Raw genomic sequence first — 22,487 nt, 5'->3', positions numbered from 1 at the left:
AGTAAAGTTCTACTTATTTTTTAAAGGCACCAAAATAAACAGGTCGTGTGTTGAGAAACTTACATTTATGAATATAAAATTTAGCCAATAGTATATAATGAGGTTGCAAAGATAATGCAGCAGTAAAAGATGCACGAAGTGAGTAAGGGGTTTGACGTCATCAACATTTCAACCAATAGCAGCGTCGTATGCAAATTTTCAGACTCATCTAGGAAGTGGAGTCGAGCTGTCAGTGTGGCGGCTACATATCTGCTGCTGCGTGCTGTGCTTAAGCTTCCATGCCGAACGAGGGCGTCGTACAAAGCAGACAGAAATGGCTGAACAGCACAAACGTAACAAACCAATGGTTTATCACGGGTATAAATAAGGCCTGGACGTTCACCGGCAATTAGTGGCACGCTATCATATTTATCGGCTGGGGTAAGTACGAACTATGCTAAAGATGCTGTCTATGGTAGCATGACCCGCTGTAACCGAGTGTTACTAAACTAAAACATATACATGGCTTAAAACACCAATATTAATTAGTATTATTGTTATTTTTACATTAACTTGAAATTATAACAATATTCGACCTGCGTGGCCCAAAATGCTCTTCATTATCTGGACCAGCAGAAATGCAAACGGAGGGATTTGCTAGTATGTTGTTTGACCGCCATCGTGACCATGACATCGATTAAAATAAAATAAAAAATTATATATAAATGTTCTTTTTTTTTTTTGGTATTGTGTAACATGTTGTAACGGTGCTGTACAGTGTGTGCCCTTGTGGCAGTGGACGCCTCTTGCCGCTGTAGTCGACAAAGAACGTTAGCCGAGCAGGGGCAGTGTGTATTTTAGCAGACGACATTGTTATAACTGATTAATGATAGTTTAAAAAAAAAAAGTCACCTTCTTTCTGAGGACATTATTTATCAGTCTCTTTGTTTATTTGCTGCAATGGATGACCTAATAGCATGCGAAAATGAGACTGAGGATTCAGACGCCACACTGAGGCTCTATACAAGTAGGCTATGTTTACATGTGGAAAAACTAGCTTCCATATACTGGCTTTGCTATGTATTTGTAAGTGACTTCTTTGGAATATCTGTTTCCATTGTCACCCAAATGAAGGTATTGCTCACTCCAGGACAGGGGTGTCCAAAGTGTGGCCCCCGGTGCCATTTGCAGCCTGCAGCTGGTTCTCTGTTTTGATTGATTGATTGAAACTTTTATTAGTAGATTGCACAGTTCAATACATATTCCGTACGATTGATCACTAAATGGTAACACCCGAATACATTTTTCAACTTGTTTAAGTTGGGGTCCACGTAAATAAATTAATGGTACAAATATATACTATCATCATAATACAGTCATCACACAAGTTAATCATAAGAGTATATACATTGAATTATTTACATTATTTACAATCTGGGGGGTGGGATAAGGAGGGTCTGGTTGATAACAGCACTTCAGTCATCAACAATTGCATCATCAGAGAAATGGGCATTGAAACAGTGTAGGTCTGACTTGGTAGGATATGTACAGCGAGCAGAGAACAGAGTGAGTTCAGATAGTATAAGAACAAGTATATACATTAGAAATACATTTGATTTTTTACATTTGGTTATTTACAATCCGGTGAGGTGGGGTGTGGAGGTGGGAGGGTGTTAGTCAAGGGTTGAAGTAACCTGGAGGTGTTGTTTTAGTGTGGTTTTGAAGGAGGATAGAGATGCACTTTCTTTTACGTGGGGCGGTATAGCTCGGTTAGTAGAGTGGCCGTGCCAGCAACTTGAGAGTTCCAGGTTCGATTCCTGCTTCCGCCATCCTAGTCACTGCCGTTGTGTCCTTGGGCAAGACACTTTACCCACCTGCTCCCAGTGCCACCCACACTGGTTTAAATGGAACTTAGATATTGGGTTTCACTATGTAAAGCGCTTTGAGTCACTAAAGGAACGCGCTATATAAATATAATTCACTTCACACTTCACTACACCTGTTGGGAGTGCATTCCATATTGATGTGGCATAGAAGGAGAATGAGTTAAGACCTTTGTTAGATCGGAATCTGGGTTTAACGTGGTTTGTGGAACTCCCCCTGGTGTTGTGGTTATGGCGGTCATTTACGTTATGGAAGTAGTTTGACATGTACTTCGGTATCAGGGAGGTGTAGCGGATTTTATAGACTAGGCTCAGTGCAAGTTGTTTTACTTTGATTACTGTAAAGCCGTGTATACTAAGGCTATGTCTACACTAAGCCAGATAACCCCTTAAACGAATAATCATTTAGCCTAAGCCCCGTTTCAGCCACACTAAACCAGCGTTTAAGGTCCCCCTCCTCGGACCAATTTTTACACAGTATTTCTTGAATTTTCGGCACTAAGCTTTGTATAGACTCATTGATTGTTTACAAACAGAGTTCAGAGAGGAAGTGACGCCAGAAAGACCGTGCCCCCACAGGAGGTGACATCAGAAAGAACGCGCCACAGCCAGCTTCATAACAAAGATGGAGGCGGATCATCCAGACATGCTCGTGTTTCTCCTTCTTGGCGCTACAGGAAATCACAAATCAATACCTTAAGTGAAGGAAATGCGCGATTGCAGCTATTTCGGATACAACACATCTCAGACGGCGAGAGAACTTTTGAATGTGCGGGTCAGCTGTGATTCTACTTACCGAAAAACTTCATCCATTCCTCCCGTGGATGTGATACAGGCAGTGTGTGACTACAAATATTGCTTTATGGCCCGCATGGTCATCGAGTGTGCGTTTGGACAACTGAAGGCACGCTTTGATTCACTGCGCCGCCCCATGGACATTAACCAGACTGACCTACCATTCGTTGTGTATGCTTGTTTTGTAACTACTGTAAAGCCATGAAGGAGCCACCTAACGAGCAGTCCGTGGTTGCCGCCTTGGAGTACGACCGCCATGTTCAGCCTCCAAGAACAGACTGGATTGCAAAAATGGAAAATCACATGGGCAAATTACAGCCTAATACAGGGCCTGACTTCTGGCATATTATTATAAAAAAATTGTTATTTAATTTGCGGCTCGGGGGTCAAATCCCAGGAATGACACCACACCGACCCCCAGGTTAAATTTTGCAACAAATTCCTAAAAACACTAAAGTAGCGCTTTAAAGTGTGACATGGAAACACATTGCATTGTGGGTCTTGCTGGACTCTGAATCACTTTTTTACATGGTTGAATGCAAGACTCTGCGCTTAAGTTTTGTTATTTTTCTTTAACAAATTCAAAACATTGCGTGAACGTGCGGCATCATTAACTGCCACAATCGTGGTCATGATCACTTCAAGAAAATAAGGATTTGGTGAGATTTTTCCCATTTCCAGTGCGATCGCAAAGCCGAAATAGGTCGGGTTGTAAAGCTAATACAGAGACGGTGAATAGCCTGGATAGCAGCCGTGAGATGATCAAACATTACTTTTTACGCTATCACCTGGTACATGTTGGTGTGTTCACTGCAGTTTGGACAAAGCAAATTGTATTGAGTTCCACATGTAGCATTTAGGAGGCTATCCCCACACTCCTAACATGGGTTGGTTTCAGAATATTTACAAAATGGAAAAATATCTAAAAGGACAGAGAAATCTTTGCCTTTTTTACTATGCGGTCCATGTTGTTAAAGGGTTTAGACACCCCTGTTCTAGGGTGTCATAATTTGTACTTTGTTTTGCTCTGATATTTAAAGTGAAATAGGAAATTCTCCACCGTTATGTGAGTAATAAAACATTGTCGTGGAGCCCTCTACATCTGCCATTAGTGTAAGTAAGCTTTTTAAAATGTCTCATTGCTTTTCTTTTTAGGTCTGACCACATCACTGTGACTTCACTGATCTCATTGTCCCACTTTTGGAGGAAAATTGTTAATTACAACCACCTTTAATACAAGTAAGTACATAGTAGTACCATATTTGTATTATTTGTAACTATTTACCGTATTTTTCGGAGTATAAGTCGCACCGGAGTATAAGTTGCACCTGCCGAAAATGCATAATAAAGAAGGAAAAAAACATATAATTCGCACTGGAGCCCGGCCAAACTATGAAAAAAACTGCGACTTATAGTCCGAAAAATACGGTAGTCATACAATCCCTAAAGAAAATCTTTATTAAAGTTTGTTTTTAGCAAATTTAGTAAAAAAAGAAAAAGTTAAAGTCTGTTTGCAGTCATTTATACTCGTTTTTATTTGATTGCAATTTAAAGGAAATTTACATCATAAAATAACTAAAAATTATAAAACACCAAGCAGCATGTATTTAGTGTTGAAGTTCAGTACACTCAATTAAGGTAACAAATAGACTCTGAATAAAATGTCAAGTTGTATGAAGCTGCTCTATAATAATATTAATCAAAATGATATTGACTGTGACTGTGTATACTCTTCAATTTACTGTTATGTAAAGGTCATGAAACCCAGAAGTGACCTTAGACTTTTGCCCAATGCTTTTTGTTGTGAAATCCCCTACTTCCCTTCCTTTTCTGGTAAACAAAAGATGCTGTGGTTGTCTGTGCTTTGTACATTTCCTATTTTGTCAGTAATTTCATGGTGCATTGTGTCATAGTGCAATTAATGATCACATTTTTAAAAACAGTTAATAAAATATATAATAATAATAATAATAATAATAATAATGAAATGGCTGCATCTCCAGCAAAGTGCTGAGCCAGAACATGACTTTAAAAGAAGTCCACAATCGTTGTTTTTAATTACTGTGTACAATTTTTTTACTTCTAGAGCAATCATGAGCACCCACGACTCAGATGTACACACCATCTCTCCGGAGCTGCCAGCAATGTTTGATGGCATGAAGTTGGCAGCCGTGGCGACGGTGCTCTACGTCATTGTACGTTGCCTAAACCTCAAGAGCCCCACCGCGCCCCCTGACCTCACCTACCAGGACACGCCCCTCAACCACTTCCTGTTGAAGTCCTGCTCTCAGCTGACCAAAGAGTGAGTTGCACACTCCTGTTGATTCCGTCATTCATGGCGTTACCGTGGAAATGTAGACGTTGCCCTGCCTTCTGGGGCTAAGGGCGAGTGACAAGCCAATCTGTCATCAATGGTCCTTGGTGGGCCACATGTCTATCAGAGATAGGTGGCTTTACGGGACTAATTAATTGATGCTCTTACACCACAAATACATAAAAAAGGGCAAGACCATTATAATTCGTTGCATTAAGTGGAATTCGATCAATCAATCAATCAATGTTTATTTATATAGCCCTAAATCACAAGTGTCTCAAAGGGCTGCACAAGCCACAACGACATCCTCAGTACAGAGCCCACATAAGGGCAAGGAAAAACTCACCCCAGTGGGACGTCGATGTGAATGACTATGAGAAACCTTGGAGAGGACCGCATATGTGGGTAACCCCCGCCCCCTCTAGGGGACACCGAATGCAATGGATGTCGAGTGGGTGTGACATAATATTGTGAGAGTCCAGTCCATAGTGGATCCAACATAATAGTAAGAGTTCAGTCCATAGTGGAGCCAGCAGGAAACCATCCCGAGCGGAGACGGGTCAGCAGCGCAGAGATGTTCCCAACCCATGCACAGGCGAGCGGTCCACCCCGGGTCCCGACTCTGGACAGCCAGCACTTCATCCATGGCCACCGGACCTGTGTGTCTCCCCCTCCACAAGGGAGAGGGGGGAGCAGGGGAGAAAGGAAAAGAAACGGCATATCAACTGGTCTAAAAAAGGGGGTCTATTTAAAGGCTAGAGTATACAAATAAGTTTTAAGATGGGACTTAAATGCTTCTACTGAGGTAGCATCTCTAATTAGGGTGGCTAAATGTTTATATACTACATTATGCTGTGGACTGGAACATGAAGTAGGTCTAAATTAATTGGTAGGACACCATGTTTGTCATATGAGGAATAAAGAGTTGATATATTGCTGCACGTTGCTTTTGACATAATTAGAAGGATTAATTGGATTTGCATGGATTGGCGCGATCGCAACATCAGAAATTCCTGAACAGACCGATCAATATCGGTCTCATCTGAATTAAAATCTGCATTACAGTCTCTTAACAAGTGGATTTGATGCATGAAAAGCAAAACACCCAAAAACAAGGAGCATACATTTTTGTACACAGTTTATCCCATTCAACCCGTTCCCTGCCACTAATGATGTCTAACTTTACCACAGCAATGAGATGATCCAATAAGATTAAACCTGCGGTGACAAGTTACTCAACTGAACTCTTCTCCAAACTGTGCTCTTACGTAACAATGTATTTTCAAGGCGCAATAAATCTTGGCACTGGAATAAGAGCCGATAAAACAAATTGACAAGATCAATGTTCTTGTGTAACTGCTGTTGTCATTGAACTTTTTGTACACACAGGCACCTGTCCGCTTCAGGCTAAACAGACATTGGAATAACTATGTTGTAAGTCTTGAGTCTGTCAGCGGCGTTGCTGGAATGTAAACGCGCCTACGCCTGATACGTAACTCAGCAAAACAAGCTGTAACAACACTGTTAGATACTGATGTCAGCTCAATGGCTCATTGTGTAATCTTTCAAAAGATGCAATAAAAAAGGGTACTATCTTAAGGTTGCACAATATAAATGATAAGCAATGATATACATTTTGCTAATGATAGAGCATTTATTACTTTTGGCATCGTGATAATCCATGTTGATGAGACATTCTAGCTGTGTCCCGCAAATTTGGCTGAGACAAGTCAAAGCAATGTAGCTTCCTCACTAGCAAGCTAGTGGCTCACATGCCTCCACAGTCCGCTGGAGGCAAGGTGACAGAGTAATGTAAATATTTAGTTAATATTGTTACACCACCATGCTGTATGTTTGTCTGATTATAATTGTGATCAAAAATGTAATCATTCAATCATTTTGATGATCCCAAATGTGTCAACTATGCCATTATTCTCCTTGTACGGTTTTGTAATCAGCCTCATTCTCCAGAACAACTGTAAAAGAAGCTTGATTGCATCTTTATGTATTTTTACGTTAATGAGATGTGTGTTACACAGGTACATTCCTCCCTTGCTATGGGGCAAGAGCGGTCACCTCCAAACAGCCTTGTATGGAAAATTGGGTCGAGTGAGCGCACCTCATCCCAGTGGGATCAGGAAGTACTTACCTATGCAGGATGGGGCAACCGCGACCTTTGACCTCTTTGAGCCAGTGGGGGACCATCGAACAGGAGGTGAGTGGAAACTTGCCGTATACCTTGACTTTAGGTGTGTCTGCTTTTTTATGTCAGCTTATTACTGTGGTTTTCACATTTACTCTTTTTCTTTTAATACGCAAAGTCACATATACAACTATTGTACATTTGAATTAAAACCGTTAAACAAATATTAACAAAAACACATTTTATAAAACATAATTATCGTTTTACATGCACAAAACCACAAAATACATATAAATTGTCCTTTCCATCCTTACACTTTCCATCCTTTCTAACTGAGCTATTGTGTGGAACAATTTCCCTTGTGGATTATTAAAGTTTGTCTAAGTTTAAGTCTAAATGACGAATGAAATAGATGAATGAACATTTATTCACTTACGTTTATTGAATACTCTTGATGGCAAATATGATAATGAGAGGAGAGGGAGGAGGGGAGTGGAGAAAAGAGTCTACTTTGTTACGACTTATTTCTGGAATTCAATAGTGTTTCTAACCTTATTTACCAAAGTGCTGGCACTCACAGCTTTTAATTTCTGTCTTGCCTCTGGTAAGGGCGGTCACATTTTTTTCCGCTCCCTTCTTCTCCCTGCTTGCTCTCTTTGTTTTTCTTGTCTACACTTAACATGTTTATGTGTGCATGGCATGGAGGTTTTTCCCCACTCCAGACTAGGCCCCCTTAGGAGCCCAGTCTAGATTGTATTTTTTTACTCATCTTCTTCCCCAGCGTTTTACCTTTTTCCCACATTTTACGGGGCGCCCCGTGGCGACCCATCAGCGTTCCTGTTCTGTAACCCTGTACACTGTTTGTTTGTCTAATCTTGAACGGGTTTGTGCTGAAAACATAGTTTCGTTGTACTTGTTGCAATGACAATAAAGTCCTATCCTATCCTATCCTATCCTTATGGCTTATTTTGCAATCATACACCATAAATAAAAAGTACAGAGACTGAGTCACCAACAGAGGTGGGTAAAATAGTACATTTTACTTAAGTAAAACTACCGTTAATAATATGACTCATATAAATGTAAAAAGAATCATCCAAATAATTACTTTAGTAAGAGTAAGTATTCCGTGAAAAGACTACTCAAGTACTTAATAACCTGTGAGTAACGTTTGATTTATTTAGTAGCTATTTTTGATGGTACTAACTCTACAACTGTGTGTGTAAGACAGAGAAACAATACCACGGCATGTATTAAAAACGATGCACATTTTAGTCACTTATGACATTAAAACAGGGCTAATGTTAGCATATGCGCAGTTAAAATAAAAAAACATCTACAACTTAGCGCAACCTGTTTGGCAGTGGAATTCTCGTAGGCTGAAATATAAACATTTCTACTGATACAAATGACAATGGATAGTATAAATGCTATTTTTCGTAGTTTGTAAGTAATCATTGACGAGTTATGCCGCCTCCTCTGGCGTCATGTCAATGTTTACGATGGGTATACTGCCAGGTTCATTGAGAGTTGTGAGCCGTGTGACAGTGTCCACCGCTTAAAGAATGGTCTAGGACAAGCTAACAATACATTGTCTTTGCTAACAGTAATAAGTATGTTATAAATAAATATAATGAAAATTTAAATTAATGTAGAGATTGGAATGAAATTCATTGTAACGGAGTTAAAGTATCCTTTCTTCCTCCCAAAAATACTCTGTACTACAGTGTCATACATTGGCCTGTTTTGATCTGGTATTAAGTAAGATTGGCAAATACAGCATTTGTGCCTGTTTCACCAGATGACATCACCATGGTGATATGCCCTGGTATCGGTAACCACAGTGAGAAGCATTATATCCGAACCTTTGTGGATTACGCCCAGAAAGACGGCTATCGTTGTGCTGTCCTTAACCACCTCGGAGCTCTACCCAACATTGAGCTTACCTCGCCACGCATGTTTACTTATGGTGAGTACATCTTTAGAATCCAGCCTCGATTATTCTTACCTTGTTATCATGGAATCATGTGTAAATCATGTGTTAAACATGCTTATTTCTAATCTCCATTCGAAAGAAACTGTTGCCTTGTTTTGATGTGCAACTTTGCATGTATCGTCACAGGGTGCACATGGGAGTTTGCCGCCATGGTCGGCTACATCAAGCGGGCTTATCCTCAGACCCAGCTCATAGTGGTGGGTTTCAGTCTGGGGGGAAACATTGTTTGTAAGTTCCTGGGCGAGAACATGTCAAACCAAGAGAGAGTCCTGTGCTGTGTCAGCGTCTGTCAAGGTTACAGTGCTTTCAGGTGGGTGGGTTTCTTTGCCTAATCTAATTTATTTACTAAATACAACTGCATTCCTTTCATAAGGTGTAACTTTTGAATATTTCATTAGTGTAGGTTAAAGCATACTCTGTATACTCCTGATTACAATAAACTTTGGATGCAGGCAGCAGAAATTATTTCCTATCATAGTCTAAACCTAATTTACCTCTCAAATTATTTATGGAAATCTATATCTTTTTCTTTTCTTTTAAAATTGTTTTTAAATTTAATACTTAGTTTCAGGTAGCGACATCTTAGCCAGTGAGTTAACTTTTGTGTTGCTAACAGATTACACATGACATTCCATGTGTTGTTCAGAAGGCCGAACGGCGGTTCTAAGCTCACTTCCTGTCTGTTTGTCTCTCAGTGCTCAGGAAACATTCCTGCAGTGGGATCAGTGCCGGCGCTTCTATAACTTTCTCATGGCTGATAACATGAAGAAAATAATCCTCTCGCACAGGTAACTGTATTATTTTTGGCCAACATTTTAATGTCTTGCTATGTGACAATGGCACGTATACCTCAATAAGGATTTAAGTAGTTATTACAGTGTTTCCCACAGCATTGCATTCTATCTGCGTGTCATTTTTATAGATGCTGGGGAGAAGAGAAGAAGTGAGCAAAAACATGGATATGCAAAACAAATGTGTTTAGAAACAAATGACCTTTCATGCGTCATTTCAGCTTCTCTTTACATCTATTTACATAATGGAATGGTGTGGTCTCATCTACTGGCAAATTCTCTTGTAGTATTGATATTTTTTTGTTAATTTAGCCATTTATATGCTTAAAATGCTTAATTTAGGCTGAGTGAATCCACAAACTTAAAAAACACAAAAAACCTTTACAAATTACAAAGAAGGAAGATAAATATATTTAAATGCTCAAAGGAAAATATGGCTCTTTAAAAGCCAGAACAATATGTAATGTTTCTTCTACCAAAAAAGTAGATTGTGTCTTTTTATATTTTAACTTATATTCTAAATGAAACTTGGTCAAAATAATTCAGTGTGCAGAAGTACCGGTGCTTTTTGAGCACATCCATCAATACCGTGATCATTTTGCTTACGATACCTGTGATAAGACATTTTCATATCGTTAAATCCCTACTACGGACATACTAGCAGCAAGCTTGTTTTACATTGGAGCATAGCGCCGATACAATTTAAAGAAGAAAAAAAACGATACCAATGTCTTCCAAGACCACGTATTTATAACAATGTTATAAAAGATCCCTATTGTCAAACATTTTCATTGTTTAACAAGTCAGGTAATTGCTTTGCATGCTTGTATCCTCTCCGCATGTTTAGGCACAGTCTATTTGGGGGAAACTCTGCGAAAATAATGGATGCAGATCTTAGTCGGCTATACACAGCAACATCCCTCATGCAGATTGACGACAACATCATGAGGTATGTAAATGTAGCCAGTTTTGATGTTTTCTCACACATTTGGTAGAATTTTCACATAGCCAAAAAGGGATTCATTTATTTGATATGTTTAGAAAAAAATTACTTATTCAGGGTGTTTTTCATCATTCTATCAATTCATTTTTCTACAGTAACACGCTTGACCCTTCTACATTTCAAATGCCCTGTTTGTGTAGCATGGCTTGCTGCTGGGCTTTGCAAATGTGCAAATATGCTTCTGTAGATGGAATGTCTCCCAGTTATAAATGTATTAAGTTTTTAAGTGTTTGTGAGATTTCATTGAATACTGCATCTGGAAAGTATTCACAGCGCTTCACTTTTTCCACATTTTGCTATGTTATAGCCTTATTCCAAAATGGAATACATTAATTTTTGTCCTCAAAATTATGTCCATTATGCCACCTTTGACAGCAATTACAGCCTCAAGTCTTTTTGAACACGATGCCACAAGCTTGGCACACCTATCTTTGGGCAGTTTCGCCCATTCCTCTTTGCGGCACCTCTCAAGATCTAATAAGGTTGGATTAGAAGCGTTGTTTTTTCTTCAGGATGTCTCTGTACTTTGCTGCATTCATCTGTCCCTCTTTTCTGACTGGTCTCCCAGTTCCTCCCGCTGAAAAACATCCCCACTACATGATGCTGCCACCACCATGCTTCACTGTAGGAATTGTATTAGCCTGGTGGGAAGCGATGCCTGTTTTTTTCTGAACATAACGCCTGGCATTTACGCCAAAGAGTTCAACCTTTGTTTTATCAGACCAGAGAATTTAGTTTCTTATGGTCTGAGAGTCTTTTATAAATGGTTTCCGTCTGGCTACTATACCATACAGTCCTGATTGGTGGATTGCTGCAGAGATGGTTGTCCTTCTGGAAGGTCCTCCTCTCCACAGAGGAATGCTGTAGCTCTGACAGAGTGACCATCAGGTTTTTGGTCACCTCCCTGACTAGACTAAGATGAATGCAGCAATGTACAGAGATATCCTGGATGAAAACCAATGCCTTCCATCCAATCTGATGGCGCTTGAGAAGTGCTCCAAAGAGAAATGGGCAAAACTGCCCAAAGATAGGTGTGCCAAGCTTGTGGCATCGTATTCAAAAAGACTTGAGGCTGCAATTGGCTGCACTTGCTGCCAAAAGGTGCATCAACAAAGTATTGAGCATAGGTTGTGAATACTTATATTCGTGATTGTTTTTTTTTTTGTTTTTTTTTATACATTTGTTAAATAAAACAAAAACGTTCACATTGTCATAAAGTGTGTCGAATTTTGAGGAAAGATTTGTATTTAATAAATTTTGGAATAAGGCTGTGACATAACAAAATGTAGAACAAGTGAAGCGCTATGAATACTTTCCGGATGCACTCTTATGTGGTAGCGTGCAGAATAGCACATGCAACACAGTGGTTCTGCCAGCCTTTTGTGTGCAGAATTTAACACGTTGAAAAGTTTTTAAAAGAATACACACAGTATTACATAAAAAAATAATACATTTGTTCTATCTTTTTTACATCATGAGATGTTATTTTAAAGGTTATAGTTGAATGAATCCCTTCTTTTTGTCTTTCAACAGAAAATTCCATGGTCACAGCTCCCTCAAAGAGTATTATGAGAAGGAGAGCTGTGTCCATTATATTCACAACGTAAGAACAGTTAATTTATTTCTTACAACTTCTTATTATGTTTCTACTCTGTGTGTGATGAGTAATCTGTAAGTGTTATTTTGTAGGTAAACGTACCGCTGCTGCTTGTAAACTCTGCAGATGACCCTCTGGTTCATGACTCTCTGCTCAAGATCCCCCGCACACTAGCAGGTAGGTAACCATATTTGTCTAGGCAAACAAGATGACATCCTTTTAATAAGTATGCTTTAGCAACTGTAAAATTATGATATTATTGGCTTAAACCATGTTTACTTAGAAATAGAAGCTTCACATTACACATTTGATTAACAAATGATTATTCTGTCATGTATCCATCAGCTACCCTGTCTTTTCTATATAAAAAAAAACAATACCAACGCTTGGCCTCCAAGGACAAACCCAAACACATGTTTTCTTTATTTGTGTAATTATCATAATTATCATAATCCTTTGAGTTTGGAAATCTTGCAGGTGGTAGGAAAGGGACAGTGTTCCGGTCTCAAATGTCACTAAACTGACTGACTGAACAGTACTGTCTTGCAGTAACGTGTTCCACAAAACAAGAATAGAGCCACCATATGTTGTATTTTCACTAGTGCTGTCAAATGATTAAAGTTTTGATCAGATTAATCACTCTTTTTAATCTGGTTTAATCAAGATTAGTCACAGGTTATTACTCGCTTGCATAATTTAAATTAACTTAAAAAATACCCCAATATTTGGACACAAATGTAATTTTATTGTCAGAATGTCATAGAGGAAATTTTTTTAAATGTTCTACTTGACATTTATTTGCTCAAAACTCTTAACATTTTATCTAAAGTCCAGTCAGGGTGTATTTTGGAGGAACATTTGACAACGAGCACTCAAGTCAGTCTTCCCACTCAATAAATTATAACAACCTGTGCTGCCTTCCAGGTAACCATCCACAGTTAAGGTAAAGGAGGATGTACAGTAAAAAATAAATTGTGTGATTAATCTGCGTATATACATGATTAATACGATATTTTTGTAGTTATTTACATGAGTTATTTTTGACAGCCCTTATTTTTTACATTGATCTTTTGTAAAAATTATTTCCTTGAAGAAATATGTTTGGGGGTAATTGACAAAAGGTAAGATAAAGGCATGGTGATAGCAGAACCTCATAAAAAAAGAGTTAACTTTGATCAGAATGTTTTTTGACTGAAGCGTAGATCTAAGAAGTCCTGTTGAATATTGTGTTGGGAGTTTACAGATGCTGCCTATCTAATCAAAAATCAGACTACTCAAGTTGACTACAACAATACTAGGAACTGTAATAAGTTAGTCAGGGGTCAGAGTACTTATGTCAGAGATATTTCAGACACTGACACTGCCTTCCTCACTTTGACTCAAGCATGAACTGATTGGGATTAGGAGGGTGCAGGTGATTGTCAGTGTTGTTGATAATTGGTTTATAGGAGTGTCCACAGCGTAGGATGAATATCAGATGGCTTCACACCGTTCACAGAATAGGGTGTGAGACAGGTAATGCCAAGTACTGTATGAATAATCAGTCTAGTCTAGTAGTCTGATGCAAAGTGCTTTACAGCTTCAACTATGTTGAGACCAGGCATAGTAGTAAAAATGTAAGCATTTTAGAATTAACACACTTCATAGAAATACTGTAAATCAAAGTAGTGGACACTTACCCACACACACCATAAACCAGTTATACTGTATGTCCATCATAAACATTTTCTCACTTTGGGAAAAGACGTTCTATCACATGTCAAGTGTAACACAGGGAACAGCTGTTTTAAAATGCAATGCCGTGAGTGGGACATACCGGAAAAAGGCGTAACAGAAATCCACTCTGTGCGTAACAGAAATCCACTCTGTGCTAGTAGTAGTCTTAAGGCCTGATCTACTAAGATCCAAATACCACGTGCTAAACAGCGTGTGCAAACTATAAAAATGTGTGTACGTGAGCGTGTTGCGTGTGATCTACTACGACTGTGTGTACAATTGATAACAAGTGCAAAAGTGGCGCAGACAGTCTTATTTAAATGAGGTTTTTGTGTTTACTATGCGGCTTTCACCATTCACGGCAAACACTCATTCACTGCTCATTCATGTTATCATGCGCCTGTCTGGTGTTTTGTTTCATGTTTTGAAACAAGTACCACTTTTTTCTAGACATTTAGGAAACATTCCGGAACCCACTTTTTAGCGCACCTTCGGTTTGCACGTACTGTACTTTTTAGACGTGCTAAATAAAGATGGAAAACAGCTCCCGCAGAACAGTTTTATTCTTGATATTTTGAATATTTGCATTTTCTCCTCCCAGTATTGTGGACGTTCTGATGGTCAGCATATATTTTGCATATTCATGAGATTAAGCTTTTTATTTTGCTCAGTTAGGAGATGCAATCATCTGCGCACAAGTTTAGTAGATCAGCTTTTCATGTGGCATCAAGTTTGCATGTGCTTTATTACACACAAACCTTTTAGTAGATCAGGCCCTCAATATATTTAATCCTTAACCTCAACACATGATGTACAACTTCTTCACTATTTCATTGTCAAATATGAAGATTTTCCGTGTTCCCAGCATTCATTCCATGCCCAGCGAGAAGGTGGAACACTCATACGGCAGTTGCCACGCACACTGTTAAAAGCCCTGTGGGGTCTTAATCACGAGACTGTTAACCCAGATAAGAGACAGAATAAAGAGATCCAGGCCAATCCTTTATAGCCACTCTCTGCCCTGCATGGTCACAGCTGCAGCAGCCTGTAAGAAGAGTTCATGTGCCCGTCAGATCAAGATGAATGATTTATCTGCATGAGAGAGATGTCCTACTTTTGCACTTCATCGTTTTTATCAACTCAATGTAACGATATGAACATTTCTTATCACGGCTATTGTGACCAAAGTATCATGGTTATTATCACATTATTTTTGAATGTCCTTAAAAAGTACTAAAACACACATTAAAATATTTTAAACAAGTATTTACAAAACAAAACATATAACACACTATGTACTTGCCTTGGCAAAAAAAAGTATTGCAATTGACTCACTGCGATGACCCCTGGCACGGAAAAGCTGAAAGTTGAACAGAGACTTAAAATTGTTGTGTTTGTCATGTTCATATTTCATCCTTGAATTGTCATATTCTTTTAACACAATCCTTCACCAGTCTACACGTGTCTATGTTTGGACTGTATAGCAACAACCAAAGAAACAACACAGAGTGGCTGGGTGTGTGAGCCTCTGAAACAGGTCCTTCTAAACAAACAGGCATAATTGAAATGAACATCTTTGGCTGTAACCTGTTTCAATGAATTGCTCCGTCAGGCATTTGTGCAGTACACAAAGTCCCACCCAAGTGTTGACTTTGATGTGCAAAAACACCGTAGGAAGACCTCGTCTTCATACATTATTAGTAACCTATGGCTCAAGTGTTGATGAATCGACAAACATTCCTACCGATTATTTATTTTTATACATTTTTAATAATAGTTTTTTTAGGCCATTTCATGTGTCATACATCAGCAGCCAAGAGGAGCTTTTGTAACCTGTGACCAGTTTTGCAAAAGTTTTATCATCATTTGTATACCAGATAAAATATTGCAAGAATCATCTTGAATCGAGAATTGTGTTGAATCCAGAATCGATTTGTAACGCCAAGAATCGAAATCAAGTAACCGTGAGTTGCTGAAAGATTTTGTCATAATAAAAAAATATCAGTGTAATCACTATAGTATCTAACAATACTTTGTATCGTTACTTTCAATATTTGTATCGATAAGCCCAGCCTTGTTTACTACATCCATGAGTGCAAGCTTAGCTGTTTGCTATGATTTTTTGTATCCTCCTACGGCAGGGGTGCCCACACTATTTCAGCAGGCGAGCTACTTTTCAAATGACCAAGTCGAGGCTATCTACCTCATATATATAGGTGTGTGTGTGTGTGTGTGTGTATATATATATATATATATATATATATATATATATATATGTATATGTACAGTATATACATGTGTGTGTATATATACTGTATGTGTGTGTGTCTATATGTCTATATTGCATAGCCCAGGGGTCGGCAACTCGCGGCTCCGGAGCCGCATGCTTTGACCACTCTGATGCGGCTCAGCTGCATACTTGCCGACCCTCCCGATTTTTCCGGGAGACTTCCGGATTTCAGTGCCTCTCCCGGAAATCTCCCGGGGAAAATATTCTCAGATTTTCACCCGGCCAACAATATTGAGGGCGTGCCGTGATGGCACTGCCTTTATTAGCGTCCTCTACAACCTGTCGTCGCGTCCGCTTCTTCACCATACTATCTGCGTGCCGACCCAGTCACATGTTGTATGCGCCCACCTCAATCGACACACGGAGGGGGGGTTATTGTGTAGGGGGGCGGGGTTTGGTGGTAGCCGGGGTGTATAATGTAGCCCGGAAGAGTTAGGGATGTATGGGATTCTGGGTATTTGTTCTGTTGTGTTTATGTTGTGTTATGGTGTGGATGTTCTCCCGAAATTTGTTTGTCATTCTTGTTTGGTGTGGGTTCACAGTGTGGCGCATATTAGTAAGAGTGTTAAAGTTGTTTATACTGCCACCCTCAGTGTGACCTGTATGGCTGTTGACCAAGTATGCCTTGCAGTCACCCATGTGTGTCTGCAGAAGCCTTCAATAACATGTACCTGGACTGGCACGCTGAGGGCACTAAAGGCAGTGCCATCACGGCACGCCCTTATTATTGTTGTTTGGGTGAAAATCAGCACACATTCGAGATAATAGTTGCCTTGAAATTCGGTAGTCTCCCGGAAAAATCGGGAGGGTTGACAAGTATGACGCTGTCAAGCGCCATTCATATAAAACTTGCGGGCCGCACTAACATTACATTTTCATATTAAGGTGCGGGCCGCGTGTCTGAGACCCCAGGTTTATACATAGCACAAAGCAAAAAAAAACTTTGTCCATCCATCCCATCCATTTTCTACCGCTTATTCCCTTTTTGGGGTCGCGGGGGGCGCTGGAGCCTATCTCAGCTACAATCGGGCGGAAGGCGGGGTACACCCTGGACAAGTCGCCACCTCATCGCAGGGCCAACACATATAGACAGACAACATTCACACTCACATTCACACACTAGGGACCATTTAATGTTGCCAATTACCTATCCCCTGTATGCAGTGTTATTTCATTTTAAATTTCAAAAGAGTTTTGTGGCTCCCATTGTTTTCTTTAATTTGTGAAACGGGTCAGAATGTCTCTGAGTGGTAAAGGTTGCCGACCCCTGGCATAACCCTAGTCATCAGTCTTGTTGCCTTGTAGAAAAATGTAAAACAAGCCATTTAATCTTGCTGTTATCTGTATAAGAACACTCTCTGAATCCTGCAGTCTTTGGAGTGGTGTCAGGTGTTGTTTTGTGTCCGCATGTTCACTGTCCAGAAACCCTAATTCCACTCTGCTGCATCCCTTTTGTAGAGAAAAAGCCAAACGTGATCTTTGCCTTGACGCTGCACGGCGGACACCTGGGCTTCTTCAAGGGTGCCGTGCTCTTCCCCAAGCCCCTCACCTGGATGGACAAAGTTATCGTGGGGTACGCCAATGCCATATGCCAGTGGGAGAAGCAGAAACCGCCATGCCAAAGTGACCCCCTGAGTGAGAGTTCCTGCACACAGGAAAAAGCCTGAAACCGTTCTTTGTCGCTCACTCTCTCGCTCCGTCACCCCAAAACACACAAGACACCCAGCACTGAGGAGACATCTGGAAGTGCTCGCCACCTCTCCTCTGCCTTCTTCTTTGGTGCTGCTCACTGCTGCAGACCTTGTCTCCATGCCTTCAGCACAGCCTTTGTCTCTTCTCTGTTAGGAAGACCACAGAGTAGAGTTCAGACAGTTTCTTGACGAATGAAGGCAATATGACAACAGGTGGAGATGATCTTCTCGCTTGACCACAAAAGTGAGCACATAAACACAAAGTGAGTAATAAACACATTGTTCCCTTTACTGCTCATTGATCATCACCACAATATTAGGTCTTGAGTGCAGTCTGAACCAAACCATGTCGGTTATTTCCAAATATGGTGGCCATGTCTGAGTTAAAAGAATGGGGACAGAGCCATGTTTGGTACGCCTGCTCCAAGTTCTCTGATCTGCCGTAGAATATAGAAATTGTACTGTACAAACTAAATACTGTTGACCCAGTTCATGTCGACAACCCGTCTAAGTCAACTCATCACGTCCTGGTCCACAGAGTTCCTATTCTAAAAAAGGGCTTTTGTCGACATGACATTCAAAACCCATAAGTGGTATTTTCTATGAACAATCGGTCCGTTTTTAGCAGGGCTGTCAAACTCAATTTACTTTGGGGCCGCTGGAGGTAGAGTCTGGGTGAGGCTGGGCCGCACGAAGTTGTCACTCCAGAATCACGTTTTAACCACCTGACTAAATTTGTTAAGCTTGCTTAATGCAAGTTGCTCTTTTTATTGCACCGTTATCGTAGTTTGTGTCTACTGGGATTCAAAATTGCCATAATGTATTTAACTAGTAGCCACCCAGAGTGCACGGGCTGCAATTACATTGAACTATGAAGTAGAGGGCTACAAAATATAGACCTGCGGAAAGCAAAAGGACCCCTGGTTTATGGTGTAATATTATTAACTTTGTCATTAGCGCTTGCGTGATTTAGCCAAAATCAGGTTAGACACCGCAACCGGAAAGAAACTGCCACATACACGCAAAGCTTTGGCATCGGACCAAAGCGCCTTCCTTTTTTCGCGGTAGACTTCTTCTCTGTTCTTTCATCCGCCTTTTTTTTTTCTTTTTTTCAAAATGCACACAAAGTAAAATAATGTCAAAAACAAAATTCTTTACCGCCCACCCTCTTTACGTCTCCGGTGAAAGTCACAAATAAATGTGCGAACAATCAATGGCCAGTTTCGGTTACGTCGACAACCGCTTATGTCAAGCCAATCCGAGGGATGCCGTCTTCCAACGGGTGCTGCTGTCCTAGGGATGTAACGATAAACTGCATTAATGACAATAAAGCTCTTGACAGTTAGTATTGCTGTTTTAAATTAAAATGATTGAAGAACCGTGGTTGATAATCGCACTATGATAAACTCACGGACTGACTGGCGACAGCTCGCTAGCTTAAATGCTAACAAAAACAAGAGACATTAACGCCTTTCCCCATTAAGAAACGACATACCCCGATCTAAACATACATAAACACATTGCTGTCTGAGCGACTACGCTATTCAATTGTGCAATTTGAGCCTACAAGCTGTGCTTTTTTTTTTTTTTTAGAACAGAGTGATCGATATATGCTTGAGAGGAATATGACAGAGGTGTGTTCAAGGACCGCTGAACAGAGTAGGACACCACAACGCCCGCCCGAAACTCAAGACATGCAAAATAGTGGGCTTTCAAACAGTGCGTCTATTTATTTTAGTTATGTGGAAAAAAAATCTAAATATTTCAGTATGTGTAAAAGTACTTTTTAAACTAATCCAACAATGCTGGGATAGTAATAACCCTGATAATTTTGGTTACAATAACCGTGGTATGAAGTTTCCGTATCGTTACATCCCTACACTATGTGTAGATTCAGCCTGGCATGACTGTACGGTTGAAGAAGAAAGCAAAGTTGCGAGGGCGCTTATTCCATCCATGCACATTCCCACAGTCACATTCTATCACTCTGTTGCAGCGCACTTTACACCCTCCTGACTGCCCACGCCCACCCCCACTTAATCAGCTGATCTTCATGTTTTTCCTTTCCCTGCAAGTGAGAGGACAACATTGGATGTATGTTAAGGTACTTCTAATGTATCCCCGTGTTGTCTCTTGTCGGTTTCATGCCACCCTCTTTCTCTTCTGGTTGCCTGTGACCAGCTGCAGCATCAGTTGCGACATAATCCTACTGCCAGTGCTCAGAGGCACCTCAATAATAATATTGCCATCAAAATCCACAAAGTTTGCATCAAAGAAGATTCACCTATAATTCAAAAGCTGTTGAGTCCCCCTATTTATGTCTCTAATGGGTGTGTCACAACAGGGTTGTTGGTGGTGTTTAGTATAGGTTGTAAACAACTGATCTGCGTAAAAGAAAGCAAAAATAAGTGGCCACTCTTCCCGATTAATGAGACAATTAGGTGATGGCACAATTAAGGAGTGCAAGTTGTCAACATTTGCAAGACTGATAAAGTAACCCTTATACAAACCAGGGCCGGCCCGTGGCATAAAGATCTGTTGTGTAGGACTAGATGTTACAATCCCCTAATGCATACTTGAGACACCTATGCGACTTTGTGGGATGGTCAAGTGAGTGAAGGCATCCTCTGGGTTATCAAGTGGGCGCCCCCCTTCCTCAGTGTTTCGCTGATAGGCCCACGACACCTCCAGAGGGTTCAGCAGTGAGTCCCAGCGTCCCAGGATCACTCCCTAGATGCCATCACTCACTTGAAAGCCCAGGTGGAGTCCCTTCGCTTGACCCACAGCCACTGACTCCCCTTTTCAGCGGCTTTTGAGAGGTCTTTCACTGCCTGCCGGTTGGCCTTCCCTCGCACTCCCACTTCCCTGAGGAGCCTGGATGTTGAGGTGGCCACAAACCCTCTGCAGCCTACTTCCACTGGGCGTACCCTCGCTTTCCAGCCTGTAAGCGGTTACACACCGATTATTTGTAAAGATTAAAAAAAAAAAAATGTGTCATTTAATTCTGTCAGTTATAAAAATGTCATAAAAATTCAAATAAAATAAAATTTGCTGTTGCAGTAAAATAATAAATTAGTTTGAATTAAATTAGTAATGTATAACACAACCCCTACACCCACTTGGGAAAATACGAAATGGTTCATTCCTTCTGGTAGACGCAAACCTAGCGTGAAACACAGACGTCATAATACCATCAAATCTCACACTTTTATGCATTCACACAATGTACACAACACATTTGGGAACCAGAGTGAGGTGATAAAATAAAGGTAAGAATATATGTGTGGCAGCATCGGACTGAGTTATGTTTAGGTGTCATTATTGCATTGAAGTAGCACATAACTGTGGTGCGTTCAAGGGACCTTGATTAAAGTGTGTCAGCAGTTTTTGAAAACAGGGTAGGCTTAACCCCCAGTAGATGCACTAATAATTATAAGAGGTGGGAATCTTTGGCCACTTCATGATTCAATTCCGATTCTTCAGGGGACTATTTGATTTGGAATCAATTCCCAATTCAACACGATTCTCGTAGTATATATAAATTATAATAAAACAAAAAAATGTATTTTCAAAAAGTTCCAAAGCAGTGCATATATATGCAAGTACTATATACTTATTAAATACAATAAAACAAATTTAAAAAAAAAGGAAAGCCAGCAATAAATTAAAAGCAAAAGTATTCATTATAATAATAATATCAGTAATAGTTGTTGTTTTTGATCCAGAAAATTATTCTTCAAAAAAAAAATTGTACGTATGTATGAATTAAAAAAAAAAATTGTTCTCGAAAATTATGAATTGAATTGAATGGAATAAATAGAAATAGTTAATAAATAATTATTAGCCTCTTATGATAATCCTTCATGAATCAGACAACATTTTATTAAAGTTTTTTTCCATGCAAAATCTTGGGGACATGTGTTTTAACCAAATTAAGTCGATAATTCATTATTCAGATTATATGCACATACTGAGTGTATGTGAGGCTTGGGGTGTCTTTAGTAGGCTTATAATAATACTAATAATACATGTGTAAAATTAAAGACCAAAATGGGACCATACATAGCCCTGATACAAGCACATGGCACAACATAGGAGGGCAGTTTTTTCACGCCCAGAGTCAGTCATATATGTGCGCCTCTAAAAGAAGGGAATTTCCTTTTGTGGACAAACGTGTCCCACCTCTGGATAGGGAATACTGCTGGTTTAAAAGAGGTGAGATCTCTGTCGGACTAGAAAGGTCTTCTCTTAACAAATCTGTTGTTTGCTTACAACCGTGTCTTGACTTC

General features: G+C 39.9%; 1 protein-coding gene across 1 annotated transcript; it reads left to right on the top strand.

The window, feature by feature from the left end:
• Window positions 1-220: 220 nt before the first annotated feature.
• On the top strand, window positions 221-18,487 carry LOC133616107 (monoacylglycerol lipase ABHD2). The gene is made up of 11 exons (XM_061975208.1): window positions 221-420; window positions 3,813-3,896; window positions 4,744-4,959; window positions 7,011-7,186; window positions 8,916-9,083; window positions 9,237-9,420; window positions 9,806-9,898; window positions 10,749-10,850; window positions 12,438-12,507; window positions 12,594-12,678; window positions 17,966-18,487. The coding sequence occupies exons 3-11, from the start codon at window positions 4,751-4,753 to the stop codon at window positions 18,172-18,174; spliced, it is 1,296 nt and encodes a 431-aa protein (XP_061831192.1). The 5' UTR covers window positions 221-420; window positions 3,813-3,896; window positions 4,744-4,750; the 3' UTR covers window positions 18,175-18,487.
• Window positions 18,488-22,487: the final 4,000 nt, after the last annotated feature.

The sequence above is a fragment of the Nerophis lumbriciformis genome, linkage group LG15, assembly GCF_033978685.3.
Source record: "Nerophis lumbriciformis linkage group LG15, RoL_Nlum_v2.1, whole genome shotgun sequence".
In the NCBI taxonomy this organism is placed as follows: domain Eukaryota; kingdom Metazoa; phylum Chordata; class Actinopteri; order Syngnathiformes; family Syngnathidae; genus Nerophis; species Nerophis lumbriciformis.
This window is presented reverse-complemented; position numbering and strand designations above follow the sequence as displayed.

Bases quoted from the DNA above. Each gene is read 5' to 3' on its own strand.
- LOC133616107 (XM_061975208.1), top strand. From the start codon at position 4,751: ATGAGCACCCACGACTCAGATGTACACACCATCTCTCCGGAGCTGCCA. The intron at 9,899-10,748 runs GTAACTGTATTA...CCGCATGTTTAG, and splicing joins AAAATAATCCTCTCGCACAG to GCACAGTCTATTTGGGGGAA. The intron at 12,679-17,965 runs GTAGGTAACCAT...TCCCTTTTGTAG, and splicing joins GATCCCCCGCACACTAGCAG to AGAAAAAGCCAAACGTGATC.